This window comes from Tympanuchus pallidicinctus, unplaced genomic scaffold (assembly GCF_026119805.1).
Source record: "Tympanuchus pallidicinctus isolate F22 unplaced genomic scaffold, pur_lepc_1.0 scaffold1, whole genome shotgun sequence".
Taxonomy (NCBI): domain Eukaryota; kingdom Metazoa; phylum Chordata; class Aves; order Galliformes; family Phasianidae; genus Tympanuchus; species Tympanuchus pallidicinctus.
Genome location: NW_026294618.1, coordinates 35044444 through 35065720, shown reverse-complemented (window position 1 = coordinate 35065720; position 21277 = coordinate 35044444). Strand labels below are relative to the sequence as shown.

Below are 21277 nucleotides of genomic sequence, written 5' to 3'. Positions count from 1 at the left end.
TCCCCCACTTCAGGCAAACATCACAACAAATACGTCCCCTACCAGATGTCCTCCAGTGGTCCCCCATACGGTACAACAAGTTCTTGTTTAATCCCTGTACTGAACAGCAGACAATGGTTCTCAGGCTGCTCGCACCAGCCTGGCACAACCAGAGCGCTCAGAAAGCTCCACAGCTGGAGCAGGAGGAGCAAGCAACTCATTGAAAAACACCACATTTTACTTTGCCTCCCATGCAACTTTGCATCTCCAAATTAGAGACTGCATCTCCAAATTTGAAAATATAGAGACAGATTTTGTATTCTTTTAATCCTACTTCAAAGTGAAGGCCTATTCTCATTTGCAAAAGTACTGATGGAACAACAGAGGTTGTATCTACTTACATCATCCTGAATATCCAGGTCACAACCTGCTTTCAACAAGATCTGGACAACATGGAGATGACCCTTGTGGGCAGCAAGATGCAGGGGGGTCCGACCATGCTGTGAATGAGAAGAAAATAACAACAAATCAAGGTGAGTTTCTATGCATAAAAGTTGACCAGAATTGTATCCTATTTTTCTCTCTCTTCTATGTATCTCTCTACTCAAAGCAAGCCTGCAATAGCAACAGTTGACAGACATCAGTGTAGGAAAGGCTGAAGACTCCTTCTCTGTGTTCTGCAACATTATAGTTTATCCTGATCACAGAATCACAGAATGGCCAGGGTTGGAAAGGACCTCAAGGATCATAAAACTCCAACCCCCTGCCACATGCAGGGCCACCAACCTCCACATTCAATACCAGACCAGGCTGCCCAGGGCCCCATCCAATCTGGCCTTAAACACCTTCAGGGACGGGGCATCCACAACCTCTCTGGGCAGCCTGTCCCAGCACCTCACCACTCTCTCTGTAAAGAACTTCCCCTGACATCCAACCTAAATCTCCCCTCCCTCAACTTAGAACTATTTCCCCTTGTCCTGATGATAATCTACAAAAGGGATATTCTACTCAAGTAAGGACATGCTCATGTAAGGACATTTCCTTACAATCTCAGATCCAGCTTTATGTCCATGCACAAAGGGACTTCATGATTCTTTTAGTTCTGTCCCCCTGGAGCACAGACTTTTCAACCACTTCTAACTCCACTCAGTACAACAAAGTAGCTGTAACAGGCAAATTCATAGATTGTAATGGGTGCCATTTTTGCAACAGAAACAAGAATTACTGAACTGTTATATACAACATGCTCCCCTCAAAAGAAACGACGAGTTGTAATCTCTCCAGGTGACAACATATAGGACAGCCAACCTCTTTTTGCCAAAGACCTGCTGAGTGTTTTTAGACAATTTCCAATGTCTGGCTATATAATAATAGAATTTAAAACATTCACAAGAAAATCAATTTGTAGTGTAGTCAAGGACAATTCCCAAGTGAACAGAGGGACAGAAAAACTTTAATTAGAGAGATGGATGATATATAGCTTAAGAAGTAAATAAAAAAGACAAATTTGACAGTAAAATCAAATTTAAAAAAAAAAAAAGTAAATCCCCAACAGAAGTCTTATTAAAATTCTAAGTGAAATGAGAAGAGGAAAAGAATATTTACACATAACTGAGCTACGTTTGATCATCCTTTGGCAGAAATAAAAAGTGAAACATTTCAGGAAAAGAGAAATAGGCTTCTCCTAGAAGATGCAGAAGAATGTATGTTGAAAGAGGTTCAAAGAGTGAAGAGATCATACTAGAGTGTGTTGTACAACAAAAGAGATCTAGAACAAGTGATTCCCTAGAATTCTAACCCATATACATCTCTAAAAGAAGATTCGGAAGGGGACAGTCGAGAACTAACTCCTTCCCTAGGAAACGTACATGCAAGTGTGCTTGTGCGCGCATCTCTTCAGTACACCTCAAAGCATCACCTTGCAAAGTGTTCAGTAGGAACAATTCTGAAATGTTTCACTGCACATTTTATTTCAGTGGAATTTAGAAAACAGGGTTCCTATCATTGCTAAGATCACTGATGACTTTCACAAAGAATGCCAATTTTCTACATTAGGCATTTTATGAGATGAAGAAGCATTGTATTACCTTTCATCTGTACATCTATTTCTTTATCACTGCTTCTGCCATTGTCTATTTTTGAATCCAAGAACTCACACTGCAAGAGAAGATAAACTGTCTATTTACTGTATCAGCTATAGAAGAAGCAAACACCTCAAGAACTGAGTAGTGGCCTTAAATGAACATAAGACAACCATTAACTCTCTGAGATTTTACAGAAATTCCTGAGTGTGAAAGCTACTCCAGGTAAACAAAAAAACATGCTCAGGACAGCACTGCTTGCATACAGAAATTCCCATCCCTGCCTATCTGGTAATGTCTTCAAAACTTAGACTCTTCACAACAAAGTAGTACTGAAACCCATAATAATGCTGGAGACAAAATGTCTGTGTCAGCAGCTAATAGTTGCGTGCTGCTTTGAAAATGTTAAATGTTGATTAATTACACCATGATTGATCTGAAGGGCCAGATCTAAGGGAAAAGCCCACACCCACTGTGGAACTTAAGTCTCTCAAAGCAACTATTTTCTCCTGTCCCCTTTCAGAAGTAGGAGGCAACGACTCATTCCAGCATGGGAAGCTTTCCTTCCAGCATCTCTCAGGGCGTGGGAAGGGCTTGCTTCCTGCTGTCCCCACCAGCTCCTCTATGTCGACTGAGTGGCAACAGCCTGCTACTTGTTGCTTCTTGCTGGCATCCTCACTTCAATCCTTGTGGGTCCCTTCCAACTCAGGATATTCTATAGTTCTAGACACAGGTTCATCAGCAATGCCCCTCCAGCAAAGGGCTGGCCCAGCCATGCAGAGCACATCTTCTGCCCCAGCCTGGAGAACAGCCAGGGCAAAGTCAGTTTCAGGTAACTCAGTGGCATAAAAGTCTCTAGGCAACGTGAAAAAAGGAAAAAGAATCAGAAGCTGGGTTGACAAAGCATTCCCAGCTATGAACAATACATTTGGATGACAGAAATATGCTCGAGCATGTTCAGGTTTATGGGTTCTGAATTTCTGCATTACTTAATTGCAATAAATAAATCACTTAGCCAGGATGTCTTACTTCCCAGTAGGTTACTAATGTATTGCGAAAACAGCTTATTGTTAACTGCACATGGAGCAGAAAAAATCCCAAATAAACCCAAGCTGAAGCCAGCTCATGTGCTGTGAAACGAGAGCAGCATCAACCACATGAATTTATTCCAATGGGGAATTTTCTGTTAAGATAACCATCTCTAAACACTGAAAAAAAAGCAGAGGTGCAGCCAAAGGTATTTTGTTAAAAATAAACTATGAAAGGAGAGTATGAGTTCATTTTTAATACAAAGAACATATTTTCCTCAGCTAACGTACTTCTGTAGATAAGCACCCCATAATGTGTGTGGAGGAAAAGGGAAAGTCTCCAAGGGGCACACATCCAAGCCACATGGTTTTCAAGAAAAAGGCTGCAAAACACAGCAGCAGACGTAGATCTCACAAGCCACACCACCTTCACCTGCCCATTTGATGCTTTAAGGCACCCAAAAATAAAGTGGTTGCAACCACTTTCCCTTGGCAGTACGAAATTCCCATTTCACCAAGAGGGACTAACCCACATCTCCACAGCTGGGTTGTTTCCTCTGTCTCAGCTTCAGGAGACCAGCACTGGAACAGGAGGCGTGCTCAATGGGAGACACCACAGCTGGGTCAGGGAGAGCATTGATTTCTATGGTGATAGGAAAGAGGTGAGGGGTTAGATGGGCAGGTAGCAGGCAGAACTGCCAGCCCTGGAAAGCAGGGTTAGTAGAGTTACCAACTGCATTCTAATAAACTTCAGCCAGCAAAACCAAGCATCACCATTTCTTCAGTGATGCATGGAGAAGAAGCTCACACATAGCAGCTTTGGCCATTTCTGTTATGGAGCAGAGAGGTTGCATCGCTGTGCTATCCATTGTCATCCTCCCATTCAAAAACTTCAGCCAGGTCTCCAAAGCTCTTCTAGAAAAATGAGTTGTTGAAAACGAAAGTCTAGAGAATGATTAAATACACTTCAGCTTTTTATTCCACAGGGTTTGTGTGTTTCTATAGAGGTATCCCCTTCAGTTGCAGTCTGGAATGAGAACCCTTATGAGACCACAGTTGCTGCATATGTGCAGTCCCCTAACTTCCCCAGTGTCTATAAAGGGAGAATGGGGAAATGAGGATCCTAACCAGGATGTGGAAAGGAGGATCAATTCCAGCACATTACATTGATTAGAAGTTCAAAGTTTTGGAACAACACTGGCCATCACATCATTCATCACAACACTGCAAGAATGGACAATGCCAGAATTTTTCTCCCCAGTTACATCAAAGCAAGGAGAGATGGCACAGGAGGACAGTGCTCTTCCAGTGCAGGCAATGCAAACACTGGAAAGATGCAGTCACCCACCCCACACAAACGTATACATACACACTGTATGTGTGTACATATGTACCATCAATCCTTCACTGGTGGGAAGGAGATTGCTCATGGGCTAATAAGACTATTCTTTTTAAACTATGCTGTCAGGTGTTTGTTTTTTTTTCCACAACCATGTATCCTGTCTAAAATATCTATGAGGAAGAAAGAAGAAGACAGAGAAATTTCTCTACATGTTTTCTTCATAAAGACATTTCACACTCCCCACTGAAGCACTAAAGAGAGGTCTTATGTGAGTACGCATAAGGGTCCTAGCAAGAGAGGAAAAATATATAAACAAGAACACCTCTTAGCTACTCATCACAGAATGAAAACTCTACAGCCAGAGGCTGCTTAACATGTAGATTGCAAACTTAACAGCTCATGGGCCTTTGTAAATATCAACTGTAATGTTTGGAGGTTATTACAGGCAACTACAGAAATACAAATGAGAGACTTCTGAAACTCAGATTAATGATCCAATAAAGTGGTCATTCATCTAAAAAATATGCAGTTTGGACATTTATTCAAATGAAAATAATTACTTCAGCAGGCCACAAATCACACAAATCCTCCCACGTCACTGACTTATTGACCAAATAAATGGGATATCTTGCACTAATGCTGTCACTTCCAACAACCATGACACAGAGCTACAGCTCTAGAGTGTATCAGATCGCAGTCAAGCACAGCAAATACCCACAGTAAACATCCACATGAATTTCAGCAGTTAAATTTTCTGTTTATATTCAGCCCCTGTTCTAACTTCCAAATACTGACAGGCAACTGTCAATATGAACAGTCTAAAAGCAGAATTCTCCTGGAGTAGCAGCTCCAGGTGTGTGCTCTGCAACCAAATCCATACAGGTGGGTCTAACACCAGGAGCTGCAGGCTCTTTCCTTGTGTTTATGTATTTGTAGATACTTTTATGCAAGTACATTCAGTTCTCACCGCACTGTGCTGCACAAGCACTGCAGTTTATTCATCCACTCCACATTTATACCAAAACATGCCTATCCACCTTTTATTGGAAAGCTTGAAAACAAACACAAACTCCTGTCATACTGTTCACGCTGATGATTTGTTATGCTGTTCCCCATGAATAACCTGCTCACTCAAGTCAGCACACAGCTTCTCGCTGGCCTCAACAGGCATTATTAAGTAAGTCTCTAAATGTCTGCTATTTCCCTTTCATTTATTTTTATTTATTGTTTAGAACAGATGCTTAAGTCAATAAGCAGTTTTTCAAGCTGAAGTAGCACAAATATGTGAAAGCACCGAACAGATTTCTTTGTTTCCATTTCAACATAGGGAAAAAAAATTGTTTTCAAGAACTCTGCACGCTCTCAAGTTGAAATCTTGACAACAAGTCTACAAGTACCCTAGCACTATCAAACACTGCCATATGGGAGGTCTGTAACACAACCAGTTCAAAAATCAAATCAAACAAGCAAACAGATAAACAAACAGAATTGCTGAATTAAAACAGAAGCACTAGTTTCCACATTTTTTTTAAAATGCTCATCTCTCCAGAATTTGATTTTATAGCCATATTCTTAACACTGTGCTCTACAGAAAAGCTATATACTGCTTTCCTTTGAAAAAAAAAAATTCATAATCCTAATGATAATATGCTAACTACATTGAAACTGCCTGTGCTACAATATTGCTTCCTCTGGCAATCTTCTTCATGTTTAACAGAGAGTGGCACATTCCTCTCTGTGTGCTAGCTAACACACAGCTCTTTGGGCCATATTAATCCTGAGTGCTGAATGCTGGTAACACACTGCAGCACCCCAGTGAATCCCAACACCAAGTATCACATTGTTTGGGTAAGCCATGACAGAGCTTCAGAGCTGAATTTCATCTCCAGGCACGATGCAAGCCCACAGCAAGGGCTGAAGTTCCCAGCGTGCTGAGGGAGACGGGTTTCAGGCAGGCCTCAGGATACACCAAAAGTTCAAGCACAGGAGGTGAAATCAATCACGTTATCCCCTCCTTTCGGCACCATCCCAAAGATAAGATAAGAGAACAGGTCTTACCTGACACATCTCTATTTCCATTTCTCCTCTGCCAGTTCTGGCGGTTCTCAACCCTCTCCTGAATCCATCTCACCTCACAATGTCAGAATTAAAAGTAACTTGGGGAAAGGAAAACAGCAAGACAGGGCAGTTCAGCAAAAGCTGCAGTGCTTAAACTTTCAAGAAGCAGCTGTCAGTAGCTTTACTGAAATAAAGCCTCTATTACAAAGGAACTGAAAGATGGGACAAGTTTTGCAAATTGGAAGAAAAGACTTAATGATACCAGGCTCAATTCTTAATCTTTCAGATTTGGCAGTATATTCACCAAAATACCTTATAAACAAACTTGTTTGTTGGAATCAGCTGGTCTGTATTACCAGTTGTTTCTTTTTTGTTTGTTTGTTTTGGTTTGATTCTGTTAGTAGTTGTTCTTTTTTTCTTTTTCAAACAGCCGTAAATTTCAAGCCTGTGAAAAACGTGTGAAAGGCACAAAAATGGAAATGATCTCTTAGTCCAACTAGGCAGAGCAGTGACAGCACTGTGGCTGACAAGAGGCCCAAAGAAGAGCTGTGAAGCATCAGGCACTGTGAATAAGACTTTCCCTCACCACCACCTTGCATGGCTTCGTGGCAGAGGACCCAGCTCCAAGACAACATGCATGTGCACCTGCAGTGCAGTACCACCGTCACCCCTTCCCCATCATCAGAAGCCAGCAGCGCCGTCATCATCAGCTCTTTTTCCTTTTTTCATCCATGTTTTAAAATGTATCAAATCTGGAAAGAGCCCAGGTGCCCTTAGCTGTTGCTGGTGGCAGGAAGGATGTGGAAGCACACTCTTTCACACCGGCTGCACAGGAATGGAAGGCTTAGCTGGACAGGAGAGTTGCTATTAATACTGTCACAAAGAAACAAATGCATTCAGGAGAAAATGCTGAAGTGAACACTTGGGCAAATCAATTCTACACTGAATTCTGATTCCTTCATATTCTTCTTCTGGAATTATCCAGCTAGAGGTGATAAAACTGAAACGCTATTTTGCAGCTGAATTACTGTTCACTGAAGCAGCAATTAACTGTATCATATGACCTTCCATACTAAAGTAAAAATAGAACTGGACGAGCTTGCCACCTATCCAGCACTTACTAGTCCTTGTTTTGTTATGGAAAATATGCTTCATTCTCCTTAAGCCATGGTCAATTAATCTGGTTTCAATAAAGAACTCCTTAGAATAAAGGTCCAGTCTCTTCAAGCTGTGGCTCTACATGGTGTTTTTCCACTGGAATCAGTCTGTGCTTACAGATGCATACCAGAAACTCATTTCAAGCCTAACACGATGAGGGAACTGTTCCTCTGTGTCCAAAAGAGCTTTGCCTCGGCATATCTTTCTTCAATAAAACTCTGATACAATTCAGGAGGAATTTTGGCTGAGAAGTACAAAAGTCATTTTTTTCTTTGGAACAAATCTCTAGAATCTAAAATTAATTTGACAGAACAAACTGAAGATTATGAATAAAAATAGAAGGTATACAACTAGAAGAGAACTACAGCGTGTGAATAAATTTACATTTTTTTTTAGTCTGCATTTTGCAATGAGTTTTATTGCGGCTAGGGGAGAAGGCTCTGCACTTCAGTTCATCTGAGAGATTAATCAATAATTCCCTACTCTGTCATTTGATTCCCAACCTAAAATTAACAACCCCATTTTAAAAGTCTTTATTATTTTGGGCCTTTTCTGCTTATTGAAAGACCACAGAAGAACCCACCTTCTCTGATGGCTGAAAAAATCCCTGTAAATTTTTCAGTTTACACATAGATGAGGCTTGAAGGGTTGAGGATTGAATATCCTGTGACAACAATGTCCTTGACTTTAAATGCCTCTTTCTCCTTCCAGCCTCTGTGTCACTCTGTGTCCAAGCTCCTTCAGGGTATGTTTATATAGCCTTTCATAGGCAAATATGCTTGTGCTATCCCTGTGCAGCTGGCTGGGTGAGAGTGAACTCCATGTTGTGTTGACCAGGAGCCTGAACTGATGGGTTTTGATGAGGACAGCAGTTTGGTCTCATGCTTTTTGATTTGCACTGAGCTCGCCTCTACCTGGCACACAACAGGAGAGGAACACGTGCTCTAGTGCCACCAAAACACTGCCAACACATAGCCTTGGTCACTCCAAGAGCCTCTGCAGTCCTCCACAGTCTTTCAGGTCTGACTTCATCTTCCCTGCACAGAGGTTGCTGCGGATATATCCTGCTGACATGCCAGGCTGCATCCAGAATGGCAAGAGTGACAGCTTTTGTCAAAACCCGTCCTGAGCTCAATGGAGATGACCCACAACCTCCAGGTCACAACAGCTACAACCCTGGAGTGTCAGGTCAGCCCCAGGGATGGTCTCAGAGTTCACCTGAGGGCCTGGGTCTCTCCATGACTTTCCAGTGAAGCCACCAAAACTGTGTACCTGCACAGTTTTGCCAACAATTAAGTTTTGATCTGATTTTCCATTCAAAGGTTGAACAACAAAGCAAGTAATGGAAGCAGGAAGCCACCTGTATATCGTATAGGAAAGAAATTTCTTTTACATTTGGTAAATCTGTATTCGTCAAATTAACTTGATTTTGTTTTTGAACAGATTTACACAATATGCCTTTACTGTTAATGTAATAAACAGAAAGCATTGATGAATGCAAAGAAGACAACCTCTACTAAGAGAAAGTATCAATTTTGCATTAGAATTATGGATTATGGCAACTAATTTCATGAAGCAGCAAAATCAGTGGCATGACTATTCTGGCAAGTGTCACAAAAGACACCTCATCTCATGTTTCAAAGAGTGCAGAATTCCAACGACATCGATACACAAATTTGTATGAAGAATGGCATCCTTTCAATGCTTCATTTTCAAGTAGGTCTCTCAGTAACCTCTAAACTCAATAAACTAAAAAAAAAAACAAAACAAAAAACCCAAACCATCGCAAAACAATCAAACAAAACCATTACCATTCAAATATATTATTTTTTTTTTCTATTACTGACCACCTCCTATAACTGTTGTTCAACTACAGCTGTGTGGACAATAGAAGCAAACAGGCATCCTTATGGGACCATTCTCGTTTACTACATCTTTGCAAAACACCACTCAGCTTTAGCATGCAAAATTCACTAAAGATAATTACCCTCAGTTCACTCCAGCTTTCAAAATAAATGCTACCTACAACTCAGTCACCACAAAGCAATTGCAAACAACTGTTACTGACAGATAAAAACAGGAAAAAAAAAATCTTATCTCATGCACTCACATTTGCTTTCTCTCTGTGGATATTAGTTCCCATGTATATATTGCGTTCAAAACCAATATGGAAACAGAAATCAGGCTAGACACGACAGAAAACAACAATCTGTCAAAACAGGATGTCCCAGATTTTATGTTAGAGCTCTGAAGATCTTGCTTACCTAATTTGCATTAGGGCTTTTTGCCTTCTCTGCAACAGATGCATTCTAGCTCATCTTTTATTTGCTATTATTTCTAACATTGAGAGATGTAGCCGAATATCCGTTCGGATTCTCTTAAAATCTAAGCAGAAATCCTTTGATGCTGACTTTATCTCTAAGGTCTAGGGACCACGGTTTGCAAACCCCAAGTTTGCAGCTGGATGGTGACTACACAGCATGACAAGGGTGAAGATACCAGATACAAGTGAGACTGCCGTACCAATAGACTCTGACAGCAAAGGAATGCTTTCTGCATGCCTTTATCTTACCACAACAGGTGGCTTTCCCCCTTCCTCTCATCCCCCAACAGTGATGAATTGTTCCATTCATCATTTTGCACGTCGTACAAAAGTCAACACTCATTTTGAAAAATGCCACCGCACCTCCACCAGCACAGTACATTGTAAGGACTATAGCTGTACATACATCTAATGAAAAGTGTCCAACTACAAGACATGCACTATTTTTTAAATTTACATGAGCTAATACGTATAAACTTTAAGGAAATCTCAACACCGCTAGCTTCAATTACATTCAGAATTGCCAAGCTGCAAGGGCATTTTCACAGACAATGGTTTAGGAGTTATGTTAGTTCCCAGGGATTTTGTAAAGCGTTTTTCTCTTGTTACCTTGGTAACTGCTACCTTGGCACCCTTGTTGATAAGCTGCACCACATTATCCACTTGGCCTTTGTACGCAGCTATGAGAAGCCGTTCTGAAAGCACAGCGACCACATCCTGCTGGCTCATGAATTAGGAGAGAAAGGTTTGCAGGGCAAGCAGCTCACGGGTTTTTTCGGTCCAGAAACAAAAGCTTCAGAGCAGTCCAAGCAGCATGTGAGGAGGCGAGAAAGGACCCCGGCTCCCTGGAAGGCAGTGATGTTCCTATGCCATCTTCTGGACCTGTGGATCAGACAACAACACTGCTGTCAGCAACATTTCACAGACCGAGGCACTGCAGCAGCTCCTCCCCGAGCGCTCATCTCTTCATCAGTTTGGAGGGGGTCACAAACAAAACACCTCTGAGCCTCCTGGAAAGGATCATTGCACGTCTACTGCAAGGCAGAGGGAGTGCACACAGACACACATTTTCAGTATGTCCTAATTCCCCTCATTTAAATCCTTAAACTTTCTGAAAGCATAACTCTCTTTTGGCCCGATCTGTATTTGTGTGGTGGCCCCCTTTTGTTCTCTCTTTCTCCCTACCTCTCCCACACTATATATCAGCCAAGGATGAGTTAACTCCCTTTGTCGCTATCAGCACCTCAGCCTGTTTTGACCAAGGGAGCAAGGATAGGTTATAGTTATGGGATGCAGATACAAATACACAAATCTCTGCCCTGGGACTCAGAGCAGTCAGCAATTAAAGGCAGCTGACTGCTCTCTTGCTGGTATAAAACACTTCACAGCCTCCTGCAAACCATTCCAAGGACACCTTTGGCAGGGATCACAACCTGAAACTGGGAAACACTGATCCTCACTGTCATTGAGAAATTGCATCCCCAGAGAGGTGCTGACATCATGCCACACTGATCCTGGGGACAATTCAGATTTAGCATTCTTCATGTGAACCAGGGAAACGACTGTGAGCAAGTTCTTCTTTCCTGTCTTCAATGACCTGCCCAATACATTCAACCATCAGAGCTGATAAAAGACTTGTGACATGCTTCCAGCAAATCTATCTGCAGAACACTCTGAGCTTAAGGATCCAAAACCACCCAGTGCAGAAGGATTTCAGCTTTAAGTTTACTTTGGTAGTACTTCACACCTTGGTATGTAACTGTTTCAGTATAGCAAAAACACTGCAAAGATAGCCAGTGTGGATGCAGACAATTTATCTTCCTTTCTCTTGAAATACCCCTATACTGCTCATTACCAGCTACTAGTACTACGGACTTCACATAGTTTAATAGGTTCAGAGACTAGCTGATCTTGGAGACTGACAGTAGAAAACAGCATCTTTCACATTTATGTTATCCTTTTGAATATACCTCAAAATGGCAATAATAAAAACTTATTAACTACATCACAGCTTGGCTGCCCCCCCAAATTGATCTGGTTGTGTTAGTCTGGCTGACAGCACAAAGCCCTCTTATCACAATCCCATCACTCAGAGTACTGATGTTCTTGCTCACAGTTTCAGCAGAGAGGGCACTGCCAGGACAGATTTCATTGCCATTCATGTACTAGGAAGACACTCCCAACAAGAAAGAAAAAGTGCATGGGTTGCTGCAGTACACCATGCTCCTGTCTTCCAGATACAGGGAGCGAGGATTTTTACTTCTCACTCCAATGTTACATGTTCATATTCACCAGTACACCTCAGCAACAAAAAAGGACTTGCAACCCTGTTTAACAGAATGCTCAGTAGGGTACTGCAATCCTCTGTGTAACAAAGTGTCATCCTAAGACTCTGGATGGTTCAAGAACTACGTTACTTTTTGATCAAAACCTCACCTCTATTAAAACCCTGCTTGTTAGCCTGTAGATGATACCAGCAGAAACTAATTTGCATTCCTATGGCAATTTGTATTAATGACTCTTAGAACACTTTATGAGCATTAGTTTTTATGATTTTATTGAACATCCTCTGAGGTGAGCGTTATGCTTACAGATACTACACCTACTTTAGACAAGGAGCTCTCTGAAGCACAGCAAAGTTACCAGTTTCTCCAAGGTTAACAGAATAATTACATCAAAGCCAACTCCAGACAAATGACACTTGGATTTGAAAGCATGAGTTTGTGGTGTCTCCAGGGAAAGAATCCAGGTTGGCTTTTCTTTACCATCCCCACACTTGCTCATTGCTAACTTGTCTGTAGCAATAAGGAAACAGCTTTGCATTTATTCAGAGAGAGGAACTAGCTAAAAACTTCCCAGGCCTCAAAAGCAGCCCAGCAGGGGACAACAAGGAAACAGCACTGTACCCCAGACAGCTGGACAGCTGCACCCTGAGGGTGGCCTATAATTAATAATTTGATATATGAGAAGTAACACAAGTTCAATCTCACCTGCCTTAAGTATTTGCTTTTCTGATGTTACTGAAGCAAGCTGAAGCCCCACAACCTGGCTGCCCTGCTTCCTCCCAGGTAGCATCCCCACTACCAGGTGTATGTTCCTGTCCCTCCAAGCCCACCAACTATGTTTTCTGTGAGCTTTCTGGGCAGTGAAGTTGTTTGCTCCTGTGCCAGCTCCTGTCTATGCAACAGTGGTTTCCAAACGTACTGTACAGTCAGCTGTTCGCCCACAGCCAACAGCAAGCCTGGCTGCCCCTATCTGGAGCCGTGCACAGCACACTGACAGCCAGCTCTGTGCACTCCAAAACATCTCTGATCAGAACCTGTTTGGTTTTCTTATCTTTTAAATTAAAATAATATATATATCAGTAACATCATTGACATTGAGAGATTTTTTACTATTTGCTGCAGAAAGTCGAATGCAGACATTTTCCTGACACACAGACATTTCTGACCAAACTCCCAAAAAACTACAAGTGCTCATTATGACTTAGGTGAAGCACCAGAGACCTCAAATCCACACCAGTGCTCAAGTGACTCATATGGTACAAAGCACAGTGCTGCCAGGGAGCAGTCATGCTAACAGGTATGTATGTAGCTGCGAGAGGTGGAGGCTGGAAGCTGCACTCGTTTCATAGCTTGTCTCATTCCTTTCTGATGATAGCAGTAAGCTCTCTCTGGCGATCATTAGTCCCGCAGCCCAGAGGGACTGCCTGTGGCAGCTCTACTCTGTGATGTGTTTTGCCTTCTTGCCTCCTCTGGATCACATACAAAAGCATACTAAGGAACTGATCCAGCTGCCAGTCTCACGTGGGTTTCCATCTCGCTGTTTAAGCCTCCAGCAGCAGCGGGTCTCCACTGCAGCAGGGTAGTCATGTAACAAGCCACGTTTCCAATGCCAGCTGCCTAACAGAATGGTTTTCACACAACAGGTCACATCCCCACCTCCAGCTGCTTTACATTTCCTCAACTGTACATGTTTTGGATGCTTCACAACTCAGAAAAGTGTGTCTGATCAGGACAGGAAGCACTGACACTCGGAGGATAACTCCTCACTCCCCTTCTGATACCAAACCCCTCCCAGCCAGCTTTATCTCTCCACGTGCCTCAGAAACACAGAGCATCTTCTCTTGACTGCGTCTGTACAGGCAGCCTGAGGGAGAAAGCAGCAGATGCCCAAGTGCTGCAATTAAAGGCTTGACCGCTCTTTTGCACTCAGGTAGTGCAAAATAAATGAATAACGTGATTACAGGCGTACAGGCGCTGCGGCAGCCCCTGCTGCCTAATGCTCAGATCTAAAGCCCTCATTACCATTCCAAATCACTGCCGCTTCCTCCAAGCAGCAGAGCCCTGGTGCCACGGATCCTATAGTGCTCCTGCTCCTATGCTTTTGGAAAGCACAGAGATATTCAATCCTTCTGCCAAGAAATCAAGACAGGTAGGGAAAAAAAAAAAAAAAAAGAAAAAAAAAAAAAAAAGAAAAAAAAAAAAGATTTTACTTTACAATATGCAGCAGCTCTCGCTGCGTTTCTCTGGTAAAGATAAGATTGCTTACCTGGGGCAGGAAGGTAAAGCAACGCCCTGCCCCAGCACCCCACAGGATGGCAGCCCAGGGCAACGCCTATTGGTCCCAATGCCGCAGCTTGGCTCGGCACGGAGACAGCAACGTGGTCCCCTGATCAGCGAAGCATGACAGGAGACACTTGGGCTGATATCACCGTTCAGTATTTCAGAACCACAGCAATGAGGCAATGTCTCCAACCAGCAAGAGCCAGCCGTATCTCCACAGATTTTAGCAGCTCAATGAGTCAGGCACTCGTGAGTACAGGAGCTCCAGGAAATGTCTGGCTGCTGGAGGCAGTCCTCCCGGAGCTAGAGAAAAGTCCAGCACACAGCAAGCATCACAGACACTGCCAGGCTGGAAGACAGCCTCTCCTATATTCACAGAAAGGATAAAAAGAAAATAAAGGCTTCCCTTGCAGGAAAGAGACAAAAAAGGTGACAAACTGAAAGACTTAAGACTGGTAAGTTAATCAACTTCATAAAATCCCACGTGATAAATGAAAGTCATACAGTGCCAGAGCACAGGTTACTCTCAGTTAGTAAGATCACTAGTGTAGCTAACAAAAAGCTCCTGGTTTTATTACCGTTGTACCAAGGTTCAATATAAAAATTAAAAAAAAAATAGAAAAAGGGGCTCCCATTTCCTGCAGTAGATCCCAAGTTTTCTTCTCTAGTTTACTGCCAGAAATGGTGCTGAGTATTGCAAGAAAAGCTCTCATCACTAGCAGCTTTATTCGGTGCAATGTAAGTAATAATTATTCTAAATTACTTTAAACGTGTCCTGTGTAATTTAGTCAGACCATTTGTTTTATGAGATGATATATAATAGTACTCTTTTATAATAATCTTATAATAATCCTTTCTAAGAAAGCTTCCCAGAAAACTTCCTATTTCTAATGCTGCCCGTCTCTTCATTGCTCAGCTCTCCGAGGAAAATGGGTTTCTTTGCTTATTAGTACATAACAGGATATTTAAATCCACAGCATTCTCTTTTTCTTGTCTACTCTCTCTGAGAAGTAGCTTGTCATATTTAAAATATGACATAAGCACAAATAATGTACTCAGAATAACAAGGTGATTTATTGCATTAAAGAATGAGTTTCCAGGAACCTAACTCATTTTATCATTTATCCCAGGATGTAGATATACCTTCCATTTCTGCTGAGTGACTTTCAGAGTTTTTTCAAAACCTGCAGCACTGCTTTCCTTTGAATTACTTTTTTCCAGTTCGCCCCATGAATCCAGTACAAACCTATTGGGAAAAAGGTATATAATTTTGCTGAAGGAAGGACCCTGTGTCTCACTCCTTCCTGCCCTAAAAGACAGTTCAGAAGAGCCCAAGGTGTCATTATGAAAAGCACAACATAGAATCATTAAGGTTGGAAATGACCTCTCACATCACCTAATCTGACAACCAGCCCACCCCCACCATGCCCACTAACCACGTCCCTCCGTGTCACATCCACACATTTCTTGAACACCTCCAGGACAGTGACTCCACCACCTCTGTGGGCAGCCCTTTCCAGTGCCTCACCGCTCTTTTCAGTGCAACTTAAGGCTGTTTCCTCTCGTCCCAGTAAGAGATACACCTGAAAAATGAGAACAGACTACCAGCTCAAGAACTATCTGCTTTTGATACATATTTATCAACTACACCAATACTAATTTTTGAGCTGGACTGTAAAGCGCTGAACATTTTGAAATCAGACAATTTTCTTGTGTGTTGGTTCTGATGCTGTTTACTGTTGTTCTCACTGCATGTTTTGAAATACTATCATTGCAAGTAAAAGTTTTCATGCATGCAGTTGTATAATCCATCACCTCCCCAGTCAGCACGCTCTACTTCATCTGAGAACTTCTGTGCGTTTTTTGCTTTTTTCCCACTTGTTATTAATTACTTCAATAATCACTTTAGCAGTCTCCCAAGGAACACTGTGTGCCAGCTGCTCCACAAGTTCCCACCAACACTAAACAGCCAGGCTGATGTCCCTGCTCTGCCACCAGCGTGGATCTGCAGCCCTCCATCCACCACAGCCAGACACAAGCTCTCAGCTGCCTGGCATCTCTCAAACCAGCCTCGTTGCCACCACAACAGGCAAAGCTGCACCTGCTGGCACTGGCACATGGAGAGTAGCAATGGAGATCAACGCTTCAAATCATCGGTTACTCATCACCAATCTCACAGCATGGTAAACAATTGTTTAATTGTTTTTCCTTCCACTTTAATTACCTCGTTATTCATTAGGCAGGCTCTACCCTTAGCATATTCCAGAGCATCTCACAGGACAGCTGTTCATTTTGTCTGTCTCACTGAAGTTTCACAACTTTGTTATTCTCCCACCCTCTCTTTCACTACATGCATGCGCACACACGTCAAAAACATTCAGCAGAAGCAAGATCAGCTCACAGCAAGCATTCTTCAGTTAGGCAATGCTTACACAGTAAAACAATATCCATTGTTGGCTACAACACAGTATAGACGCAAACACACAAGAAAGAGATGTTCTGGTCTCATTTACATAAATGCAGTTAGGAGATCTTTCCAGCTCACTGCTGCTCAACAGAAGTGCTGGGGCTGAGCCTTGGGAACAAAGCAGGATACAGCTGTGCTCATGAGAGAACAGAGATTTGCATTACACTCATGCACAGAGGGATTTCTGGGTGGGAGATGTTACAGAATGGCTTAGGTTGAAGGGGAACTTAAAGCCCACTCAGTTCTAACCCCCTGCCATGGGCAGGACTGCCACCCATTGGATCAGCCTGCCCAGGGACCCATCCAACCTGGCCTCGAATGCCTCCAGGGATCTACAGCTTTCTCTGAGCAACTTGTTTCAGTGCCTCACCATCCTCTGAATAGTAACTTTTTCCTGACATCTAACCTAAATTTCCCTTTCTTTTAGTTTAAAGACATTCCTCCTTCTCCTATCACTATCAGACTGTGTAAAAATTTGGTCCTCCTCCTGGTTATGCGCTCCCTTCAAGTACTGGGAGGTAGCAATGAGATCTCCCCAGAGCTTTCTCCTCTCCAAGCTACATAAGCCCAAATCCCTCCACCTTTCTTCATAACTGTCTTTCTGAATGGCACTTTTCCATCTACCTCAGCAGCCTACAAGCACCATACTGCAATGACAAAGTCTGCTCCTACCACGTACCAACCTCATGGAAATGTAGGTTTTTGACTATTGGTGCCACCCTCTCTCAAATTAGTGTCTGAAGTAAGCTCTGTAACTTACCATAGGAAAATCTTCCTCGGCTGGGGAAGGAGACTAGGTTTCTTCCCATTCTCAGATACCAACAAATATATTTGTGTTGTGGGAGAACAGAGAATGTTCTATTCATGCTGACATCATCCTAATACCATGTACAGTACCCCTGATTTTAATGTTCATGCTAGCAGGCTGTCAAATGAGCACTAAATATCTTCAGGATTTGTCCCCTTGATGTATTACATCCATAAAGGACAATATATACACAACAAATGGTGAAGGATATCTAAGTATTATTTGCTTTCATGAATCTCCTTGCAAGTTGTGAAGAATCAATCACTGTGGGCTAAAAATATTTTCCTCTAAGACAATCATAAATCAGTTCAGAAGCTTTCTGCAGATGTCTTGATTTCTCTCCCAGCTGCTACACCTGAAGGGGCTGCACTGGAGACGGTGAATGTTGCTGCTTTGAATGGTTGGGCACTGTCTTGAACAGGTCCATAAAAATGCATCATTAGCAGTATCTTAACGAACAAACCATGGCTACCACATTATGAACCACCTCCAGAACTTCTAGGTCTGTCTTAGCTAATAATGCTTTGTAAACCCTGGTGACCAAAAACCCCTACAATTGCAGTAGCAAACATAGCCATGGAATTTCTGTATGACACACGTGAAGACTCACCAAGTGGAAACACATTCTGAAACAAGAGCTGAACAGCATGATTACTTTTTCACATAAAACACTGATGCCAATGATTACTGTATTATTCCTGTTGCAGTAAATGTCACAGACCTGCTCTGCTTCACTGATAATTTGTGTAAGTCGGTCCATTATAAATTTATGAATCAAGTACTCTAACTGCGTATGTGTTCTATCAAAGGCAGTTTTAACCGTCTTAAAAATCAAACCCATCATGGTAACACAAACGTGGCACCAAATTGTCTCCTAAGTAATCAGCTATGTTTTCACTTCTTTTTTTTTCCTGGGGATTTGTTCTTAAGCAGATGTTTAGTACCCTTGCCAGGAGCCCTGTACAACCTTGTGATAATTACCAAGAAGGCTGGCAACAGCTCACAAGGGACGAACAAGCCAGTTCCACCTAATTAATCTACAACCACTTGAAGCCACTGAAACAAACAACATACTTAAAACAGCACGCATGGTTATGGGGTCGAGGTGTATACCACAAGAAGAGGAAATTATTTCTTCATCCAGATAACAAGAAAGTATATAAAATAATAACCACACACAGAATAGTTTGCACAGCAAACAAATTAATTCATTATACTTTCACTTGGAATGAGATGAGGGAAGCTGAAGATTTTCACCAATGGGACTCAAACAGCAGAACAATATCCATAGTGCAAGTATGCTCCTGCATCACAGCACTGCAGAGAACGCACAAGACTTTTTCCCAGCGTTACCAGCATTCTTGTCTGTGATTTCCTCAGTACCTTCTTTGTTGTTTCCTCCTTCTTTTCACATGTACTGAGTTTCAAAACAAATATCCAAACCATGCCCATCCTCCCTGTATACAGCCTGTGCTCAGCCTCATCTGCTGTACGCTCCATTCACCCTCATATTTTCCCTCCACCAACGCTTCTATAAAGGAAAGTTTTTTCCTAATAGGTGTAAGAAACCATCAGCTCTGCTCCAGCTTCAATGAGGTTTGAAAAATCTTCACAAGAAACCAGAAACATTCTAACTCCTCAGCCATCCATCTGAAAAACACAGTTACACTCCCATCAATTCTTATTTTATAGGTCGCATGGCATGGACCATACTTTCAGGACACAAATTCACAGGCAAATTTTACCACAGAGCTAAGGTTTGCATAACTGTTAGAAATTATCACTTCCATTGTATTATTTTTCTTCCAGGACAGTCATAGATGACTGCAGCTGAATCTCAGATTCTCGAGTAAGAGGAAACAAAAAGACTGAGGATCTGTTTGGTACCACCTTTGTCTGTTCTGACCACAGATAACAGAATGCAAATTTTCAGGCCTCCCCAAAACCCTGGTGCTCTCTAGACAGCATCACGACACCAAATATGTACAAAAGGGTTCACTGGGCAATGCAGACACCACCAACTTACTCTGTTATACTCCCATTAGGGTTAACAAAGGACACACCTGTCATCCTAAAGTACCTTTCTACTGACAAATGAATCACATTCTAAAATAATTACCTCATTAAACAGCATCTTGAAAACTATACATCAAACATCTCAAGCTAGATTAAAACAATCTCATAGTATCTGTGAGAAAGATTCTGCTTTCTGCAATTTGCTAGAAGATTGTGTCTGCCTGGTTGCATCATGACATGTCCTGTCAATGGTAAATCATGATTTATGAGAATTAAAATACTCATACTGGAATAAAATGTAAAAAGCAACTGATGCAGAAAGTCTCAACAAATCTCAGTAATGACTTCTCCGTGGAAGTCATTCTCTCTCTCAGCCTTCATTTTCTGAGTCCTAAGCTTCTTCCAGAGATGATTCCACAAGTCCAGCTCCTCCACCAGCATAAAGGCTACTTTGCAAAGGCTTTACTTTCCAGAAGAAAAAATGAAACAATTTAGAACGTTGTAAGCTCCTTGCGCAGAGGATGTGGCTTTCCCTGGGCAGCCTGATCTAATGGGTGGCAACCCTGCCCACAGCAGGGAGGTTGGAATTGGGTGGGCTCTAAGGCCCATTTGAATTCAAATGTGATTCTGTGATGCCACGGACAGTCTCTGGTTATCTATTGAAAAAGAAAAAAAAAAACAACTAACAAAAAACCAACAAACAAAAGTAGAATCATCACCAGTCTCAATTCAGCTGGTTCATGAAGAACTACTGCCAGATGCTTCACATAACCCACTAAGGAACATACTGTATCACCTCAAACGTGTGTTTTGTTGAAAACCTTCAAAGTCCGTGTGCAAATCTCCTTCATGTGAAGTAGGCCAACTAGGAAAAGCTAAGGTATTTCTTTTCTTTGTGTATATCATGCATATGTATGTGCAAGTATACATGTGACAGACCTGCAGCACATTTCTGTACATAATTACATCCCTCAGCTATTCTGATTCTAGGAAAACACTTCTCCACATTTTTGTCATCTCACATTTTCTACATATACCTGAGAGGATGAAAAACTGATTTACGTATGCATACCTACACAAGAACAAACATATGCAAGCATGCAAAAATAGAAATCTGATTTCAAAGGAAATTAAAATTACAAAATGTTTGGCCTTTTAACACTGACAACTTCAGAGGTGAAAATTTTAAGGAACTATTTCTCCAGGTTTTGGTCTTTCATTTTGCTTTCTAACCTGCACATCAGTCCTGCTTTGCATGCCAGGGAAACTGCAGGTACTGCATGCATTCGAATGTTATCAAGAACACAACTTTCTACAGAAAGCACTACCAGCTTTATCTGTCTCAAAAGCCAGCATCTCACAATGCTTTTTCTGTATCTGAGTGCTTATCGTGCTTAAGCATTCATATACTGTGACCACTTTTGAAGAAAACAGAATAAATAATCAACTTCA

General features: G+C 42.0%; 1 protein-coding gene across 5 annotated transcripts in view; it reads right to left on the bottom strand.

Annotated features, from left to right (window-relative positions):
• ANKRD6 (ankyrin repeat domain 6) overlaps positions 1-21277 on the bottom strand; it is a 109260-nt gene that overhangs the window by 22900 nt on the left and 65083 nt on the right. For 3 of the 5 annotated variants that reach the window (XM_052690428.1, XM_052690435.1, XM_052690441.1), the window contains 2 exons: positions 10579-10851; positions 381-479 (listed from right to left, as the gene is read on the bottom strand). In XM_052690428.1, the coding sequence (XP_052546388.1) occupies positions 381-479; positions 10579-10698 (219 nt within the window). In that variant the 5' untranslated portion in view covers positions 10699-10851. Of the gene's footprint in view, positions 1-380; positions 480-10578; positions 10852-21277 lie in introns of those variants that run through there. The other 2 variants (XM_052690423.1, XM_052690449.1) reach the window with 1 other exon arrangement.